Source organism: Mustela lutreola, chromosome 11 (genome assembly GCF_030435805.1).
Source record: "Mustela lutreola isolate mMusLut2 chromosome 11, mMusLut2.pri, whole genome shotgun sequence".
NCBI lineage: Eukaryota > Metazoa > Chordata > Mammalia > Carnivora > Mustelidae > Mustela > Mustela lutreola.
This window is the reverse complement of record NC_081300.1, coordinates 100696879-100704138: the sequence shown is the minus strand read 5'-3', so window position 1 is coordinate 100704138 and position 7260 is coordinate 100696879. Positions and strand designations below refer to the sequence as shown.

General features: G+C 58.3%; 1 protein-coding gene across 1 annotated transcript; it reads right to left on the bottom strand.

The window, feature by feature from the left end:
• Positions 1 to 3762: 3762 nt before the first annotated feature.
• Positions 3763 to 6872, bottom strand: FZD10 (frizzled class receptor 10). The gene has a single exon (XM_059140343.1). The coding sequence runs from the start codon at positions 6582 to 6584 to the stop codon at positions 4839 to 4841; it is 1746 nt and encodes a 581-aa protein (XP_058996326.1). The 5' UTR covers positions 6585 to 6872; the 3' UTR covers positions 3763 to 4838.
• Positions 6873 to 7260: the final 388 nt, after the last annotated feature.

The following is a 7260-nucleotide window of genomic DNA, read 5'->3' as shown; positions in this document are numbered from 1 at the left end:
CAACTCGCCTTCTGAATGCTGTGCACAGGGAAGCTTATTCCATCCTGGGACGGTTGTGCGGAATGCAGACTGATAAATTGGATTGCTCAGGACATGGAGCACGTATGGAGGGAGACACCAACAACATCTCCATTTCATAGATGGAGAAACAGAGGCAGGAAAGTCCAGCAGCTCATCCCAGGGCCGAGTCAGACTGGAAACCGGGGCTAGTAGGGGCAAGACAGGGCTCAGTCCCAAACCATATTAGATCCCCAGCCCTGGAAGGGTGAGGAACCCACGGACGCCCCCTTCTGCTATTCCTCTCTGTCCTCCTCTCTTCCTTTCAAGGAAATAATACGGGAACTAGGAGGGTATCTATGGCTGGGAGAATAATTCGTGACTTGTCTGTTTCCGGTCTGGAAGCAGCGCCCCCACAGGTTCTGATAGAGGACGAAACACGACCAAAGCCCCTGGAGATCTTTTTTTTTTTTTTTTAATTTTAATTTTAATTTTTTAAAGATTTTATTTATTTATTTGACAGACAGAGATCACAAGTAGGCGGAGAGGCAGGCAGAGAGAGAGAGAGAGGAGGCAGGCTCCTTGCTGAGCAGAGAGCCCGATGAGGGACTCGATCCCAGGACCCTGAGATCATGACCTGAGCTGAAGGCAGAGGCTTTAACCCACTGAGCCACCCACCTGGAGATCGTTTTAATTTTGCTTGGGTGGCCCAGGAGTTAACGGAAAGAGAGAGGTGGATGGCCCAGGCGTGGCAGGGTCAGCGGGAGCGATGCTTGAGTTTCCAGCTCCGAGCTCCCTTGGCCTCTCTCTGGCTCGCACATTCCTACTGGAGAGGAGGCCGTTACCCTCTCTCCAGCGGGGCTCCCTGTGCGGGTGAGAACGCCGCCTCCAGGGTGAGGGCTGCTCTTGCTCATGAGGAAGGGCCTCCTCTTCCTCCTCCCCCTGTGCTCCCCTCCTCTCCCCCTCCCCCTCCCTCCCCCTCCCCCCCCACTTTCTACTCTCCTCCCCCTCCTCCTTCTTCCGCCCCCCCACCTCTCCTCTAATCTGACCGTCCGCAGGTATCCACCTGTGCCTCCAGCCCCCCTTCCCAGCCTGCAGACTGCCCCCCCCCCCGAGGTATCCGAGGCCCCTCTGACCCACACCGTCCACCCTGCATCCGTCTTCCACGTGGCTCCCTGCCCGCTTCTGTTTCCTTCCTCCTGTCTTGGTAAATACCACCCGACCCCCACGTCAGAACCACGGCCCTCCCTGACCAGGTGTCCCCTCTGGCCTGTCTTGGCATGAGCCCAGCCCAGCCCTTGGTTCTGGGTACCCCCTCTTCAGCTCACTCTGCCTGGTTCCTGTCCTGACTCTAACCTGTACTTGCTGTGTGACCCTGGGAATTTACTGGCCCTCTCTGGGCCTCAGCTGATACCCCTGGAAAGCCCTCAGCAGGCAGGTGGTGGCCTGGGGCCTGCAGGACCATTGTCATTCCTGCAGTTGCCCCTGCCTTTCCACCCCGAGGCCTGGGGCCAGGACCGGGCACAGGCCAGGCCCTCTTGGGAGCTTTGATTCCCTGTTCTTAACTTGGGCTCTAGCCGCTCTAGCCGTTAGCACGCCCTTGAACTATCACCCTGCCATGAAATTTTTTGTGTGGGATCTTCTGCCTTCTGTCTATTTTGAACCTCCTCTGGGAGACCTCCCCCACTCCCCACAAGCCCTTTTCCTGTGGTGCGGGTCTCCTGCTCCAGGCGGTGACCTCAAAGCCCTGGTTCCCAGGCCCTGGCACAGACGAGTGGCGAGGTGGCTGGGTCCCAAAGAAGAACACCCTGGGGACGGCCCGCAGGGCAATTTTGGGCAGTCACCTTCCCTGACCTCCCTGCTCTGCCGGATCTGTCACCAGGCAGGCTTCCGTTTCCCCGGAGCTGAGGCCAGGAGGCAGGGAAATCTCCACCTGAAGGCCAGTGACAATTCCTTTATAAGTCCCGAGTCCGGAGTCCTGCGACAAAAGACCCAAGGTCCAATGGCGCTGTTTGCAGATTCCCACCTTACGAGCCTTGATGCTTCTAAAACTCACGAATTATCTACGTGTGACCCCAGGTCAGGTTGAGGCTCCTGGAGAGAAGGCCCCACGGAGCGTTTGCTCAGAAGTCCCTTCTGGGGCTACGGGTGCACATCACTGGCTGAGTCGGTGTCCCAGGGCACCCTCCCGGCCATATGTAAAATTCTTTGACATTTGTGAATGGGTCCCTGGAGTTTGGGGGAAGGGGTCCACACTGAAACACATTCATTCTAGACAACAGACAGGAGAGAGGCTTCTGTAGGCCGGCCCGCTGTTCTCCCCAGAACTGAGGTCTGCAGCCCACACATGTGCCCATGTGAGGGGCTGACGACAGTCCAGTAAGTTTACGACTGAGGATCTGGGACCATGTTCAGCCTGGATGCTCCCAGCTAGGGATACTGTTATCTTCCCAGACTTTTCAGAGCTCTGTTTCAAACACGTCACTTTTAGTTTGCCTGAGTCACCCCAAGGGAGCATAGCGTACATAAACACACCCCTGCATCAGTATCCCTGCATGGTCTTTTGGGGGACCGGGCGGGATCGATCAACAAATAGGTTTTGTTTGCGGACATTTGTTAAGGTTTTTTTTTTTTAATGTACTTGAGGCTATTCTGGATTTTCTCTTAAATCACATGGCCTACCTAGTTGGTGTTTCCTGAACCTGACTCCAAACCACCCAGGGGCCCTGCTCTAGTGGGCCACGGCCATACACGTCCAGGTGAGGCGCCCCCTCCCATAAACTGACCCCTCCACTTGCCCAGATCTGCTGTGGATGCGTCCACGAGAGGGTGGTCTTATGGTCATCAGGGGACTTAGCTCCTAAACCCCTTCTTTGGAAAACAGGCTGCCCTGTCTCCAGGCTTTGGTCCATCTTGGGAAATGCTTACTACACATTCGAGATTCTTAAGGGCTCTTTGTTCACCCGGGAGCTTGACATCCGCACGACCCCAAGGAGAGCTTGGTTGACTCTGCTGCTTTCCCACGGCGAGACGCCTGGACCCTGCCCTTGGATCCTTCGTGTTAGAGCTGGAGTTTCACTGCACCTCTGACCGGTGAACCTGGGCCCACTTAGTGTCTGCCGCTCCAGCAGCAAACACAGGAGAAGCAGCAAGTTCACAGACATACAGAGCTGACTGACTTCTCCTTAACGCCCTGACACTCTGAGCAGATCTTTTATCCTGTCTGGGGCTATAACCTGTTTTGTGAACAAGTCCTAGACTTGCCACTTCGGACTGACGGAGAGGACTCTGTCTCGGTACCGTTTGATCCCATCAGACCCACAGAACCCGATTTTGATTGAATTCTCGGACTTGGCTGGCCTCATTCCCCGGAGCTCTTGCCCGAGGCCGGGCCAGGCTCACCAGGATTCAGCCACACTTGGTGCCCAGGTCCTCCCAGAGAAAGTATGTCTACGACCAAGCCCTCATAGCCGGCCACCAAGAGTCACAGCAGCAATGTCCAGCCCTTCCACATTTCCTGCACATTTCCACTGAAACTTGAAATTAAATTTCTCTGCCAGCCTCGCCAGTCGCCCATCTGCCATTTCACACGACAACCAGTCATCTTTCTAGCCAGAGAAGCACAGTCAGGATCTGCTTGAACAACGAGCAGAGGCAGAAAGTTTGCTCTGCTTTCTCCACACTCAGGCAAGGGAACCTCAAGACGCGCAAGGGACCAGCACCAAACTAAAGAACATATTTTATTTTTAATAAAATAGTGGAGCATGAAAAATATCATATATTACAAACATATACAAGCAGGACGGCTCTTCCCTGGGGTGTGGGGAGAATCAACTAGATTTGTGTAGTGCTTCATGAACTATTCATGGAAACCATTTGTCTAACAATAGAAAGAGTCAATAACCCCTTTGGATACTTTTGAATGATCTTTCTCCCCTCCCCCCCCCTTTCCACAAATCAGTCCAAACGTGTATAACATTGGCTTGGTTTCCATTAAAAAGCCACAAAATGTAACACTAGAGGGTTTCTGAGGGCTGGGCCTCTCCGTGCTTTTGTTGGGATTTCTTTTGTTGTCTTTATGTACAGCAAAATACTTGTTTCTCTTTTCATTTTCACGGAAAGAGGGAAGAAATGTATTGCACATTGTTTGCAGTTGCAAATGTTAGGTTTGGAAGTTTCTGTCTTGGAGAAAGACCCGTTTGTGAAGGCTGGAGTCTATTTTAAGTGACTCCAAATGCACTGGAGTGTGTTAAATCGTCGGGGCTCCCCTTTCTTCCCGTCTGCACAGACGCTGCTGTCCCACACACAGCCTTCCTCGCCTCTCTTGCTCTCTCCCCCTCCTCTGACCCTCCGTGCTCCCAGCAGAAGTCCTTTACCGTCCAAAGAAGTTACCTCTCCTCTGACTTGTAAATGGGTAGCAAAGCCAACCCAGAGCATATACACAGCTCTGTTTGTAAGGAAGCCTCAAAACAAAAGTTTCTTCTGGGGCTTGACTTGATTGCAAACCAGTTACCGGAGAGGCTGCTTACCTGGGGAGCTCTCCTTCTGGAAACCAAACCAAACAAAAAAACTTGGAAGCACATCTTTAACTTTCAGTGTATCACAGCATCCTGAATTTCAGGGTAAAAACTTTTTTCTTTTACTTTTATTAAAAAACAAAACAAAACAAAAAACAAAAACAAAAACAAAACCCCAAAACAAAAAACACCAACCAGGAAAAGCACCACGTTTTGGCATGGCTCTGACTGCCAGGGTATCCTGTCCGGGAAAGTTTTCCACTCAGGCCCCTTCCCTCCCCAGCTCCCCCTCTCCCCCCCCACCCCCACCCCCTACAAGCCAGCTCACACACAGGTGGGAGGCTGGGCAGGGATTTCATATTTTCCGAGATGGGTTTTCTGGGGATGCTGGGCTTTTTTGTAAATCCCACCGCTGGTGAGCACACTGGCGGGTTTCCTCCTGCTCTTCTTCTTAAACCTGCGGCTGCAGACGTTCTGCCACGACTGCAGGGTTTTGGACGTCCAGATCCACATCCCGCTGGTGATACCCACCACCAGCAGCATGAAGATCTTCACCATGAAGATCTCCACGGCCGGGATGGAAGCGGCCATCAGACAGTCCAGAGTCTTGGTCTGGTTGTTCATTCTGCACTTGTGCTGGGTGGCCAGGATTTTCCAGTACTCCATGTTGAGGCGCTCATAAAAGTAGCAGGCGATCACACAGGTGGCCGGCACCGTGTAGAGCACGGAGAAGACGCCGATCCTTACCATGAGCTTCTCCAGCTTGTCGGTGTTCTCCCCGCCCGTCTTCATCACCCTGCGGATATGGAAGAGCGCCACGAAGCCGGACAGGATGAAGGACGTGCCGATGACCAGGTAGCAGGCCAGCGGGACGAGCACGAAGCCGGTGAGGGCGTTCACGTCCATGCTGCCCACGTAGCACACGCCGGTGAGCTCGTCGCCCGCCACCCTGCGCATCACCAGGATCAGGATGGTCTTCACCGCGGGGATGGCCCAGGCTGCCAGGTGGAAATAGCTGCTGTTGGCCTCGATGGCCTCGTGGCCCCACTTCTTGCCTGCGGCCAGGAACCAGGTGAGAGTGAGAATCACCCACCACAGCGAGCTGGCCATCCCGAAGTAGTAGAGGACCAGGAAGACCAGGGTGCAGCCCGTGCTCTCCAGCCCCTCCTGGATGACGTAGAGCTGCCCGCTGTCCCGGTCGCAGGCGATGCTCTCCGCGCCGGCAAAGAGGCGGATGATGTAGCCCACGGAGTAGACGCAGTAGCACATGGACAGGAAGATGATGGGGCGCTCGGGGTACCTGAAGCGCGCCGGGTCGATGAGGAAGGTGAGCACGGTGAAGGCGCTGGAGAAGAAGCACAGCACAGCCCAGACGGCCAGCCACACCACGGCGAAGCGCTTGTCGCCGCGGCTCCAGTACACGTCCACGCCGGGCGTGCACAGCGGCGCGCACGCCGCGCTCTTCTCCACGTGGTGGAACTTGCCCGGGTTGTCGCAGCTGGCGCGTCCCGGGCCCGCGTCCCTGAGCGAGTGCTCCTGCGCGCTGTGCGGCCGCTGCGGCCGGAAGAGGGGCGGGAACAGGCCGGAGCCCCGGGAGGGCTCGTCTGAGCCGTTGTTGGGCGCCTCCATGCACAGGTAGTTGGGGTCGTTCTTGCTGGGGAGCTTGCTGCAGTCCAGCGAGTCGGGCCACTTGAAGTTGAACTGCTCCATGATCGGGGAGCACTTGAGCCGGGCCTGCTCGCACATGACCCGGCAGGCGGGGATGGGGGTGGAGACTTGCTCGGTGCACATGGGCGCGTACAGAGAGCACAGGAAGAAGCGGAGGTGGCCGTGGCAGCCGTACTCCACCAGCGGCGCGAACTCGTGCAGCTGGATGGCGGCCTCGCGCTGGTTCTCGTGGCCCATCAGGTTGGGCATGCGGGTCATGTTGTAGCCAATGTCCTTGCACATCGGGATCTCGATGGGCTGGCACTTGCCGTCGCCCGGGCGCTCCATGTCCATGGAGCTGATGGCGGCGCACGAACCCATCACCTGCAGGACCAGCCACAGGCGGGGGCCCGGACGCGGCATGCTGGCGTCGGAGGTGCCCGGGCGGGGAGGTCCGCCCCCCTCAGCGCCGCCGCTGCCCGGTTCGGGCTGCGGGCCCCGGCTCCCCGGCCCCGCTCCGGCCCCCGCCCATGCCCGCTCGGCCGGCCCGAGCGCTGCGCTCCGCGACCCCGGCCTCCGCCGAGGTGGTGGCCGCGGGGGAGCCGAGCAAAGTTGGCCAACAATACCGGGAAGCGCGACGGGCCCCGGGTTCCCGGCGGGCGGCGACTCCCGGCCGCGGCAAACTTTGGGCTCTTCCGCGAACGCCCAGGTGGCGCGTCAGGGAGGCCGGCGGCGCGGGCGCACGGTGGCCGGCCGGCTGGAGGCGGCGGCCGCTGCTCCCTCCCGCGCCGGCCTCGCCGGGCCGGGCCGCAGCTGCTCAGCGCCGCGCGTCCCGGACAGAGAAGAAGCGCAGAAGGCGAGGGGGGAGCGCAGCCGGGCGGCGACAGGCCCCGCCCCCGGGCGCGCGCCCCGCCCCCGCCGCCGCTTTGCATGAGAAAGCCGGCCCGGCGCCCGCTCCCGCCGCCCCGCCGGCCGGACCCCCCGCCGGCCCGCCCGCCGCCCCCGCCGCCCCCGCGCGCCCCGCCGCCCCCGCCGGCGCCCCTGCGCGGGGAAGCCCGGGGTGTCCCCGGCGCCCGGGAGCCGGGATTGCCGAAGTTCG

What these genes read in the sequence shown, in the direction of transcription:
- FZD10 (XM_059140343.1), bottom strand. Translation starts at nt 6,584, where the DNA reads ATGCCGCGTCCGGGCCCCCGCCTGTGGCTGGTCCTGCAGGTGATGGGT.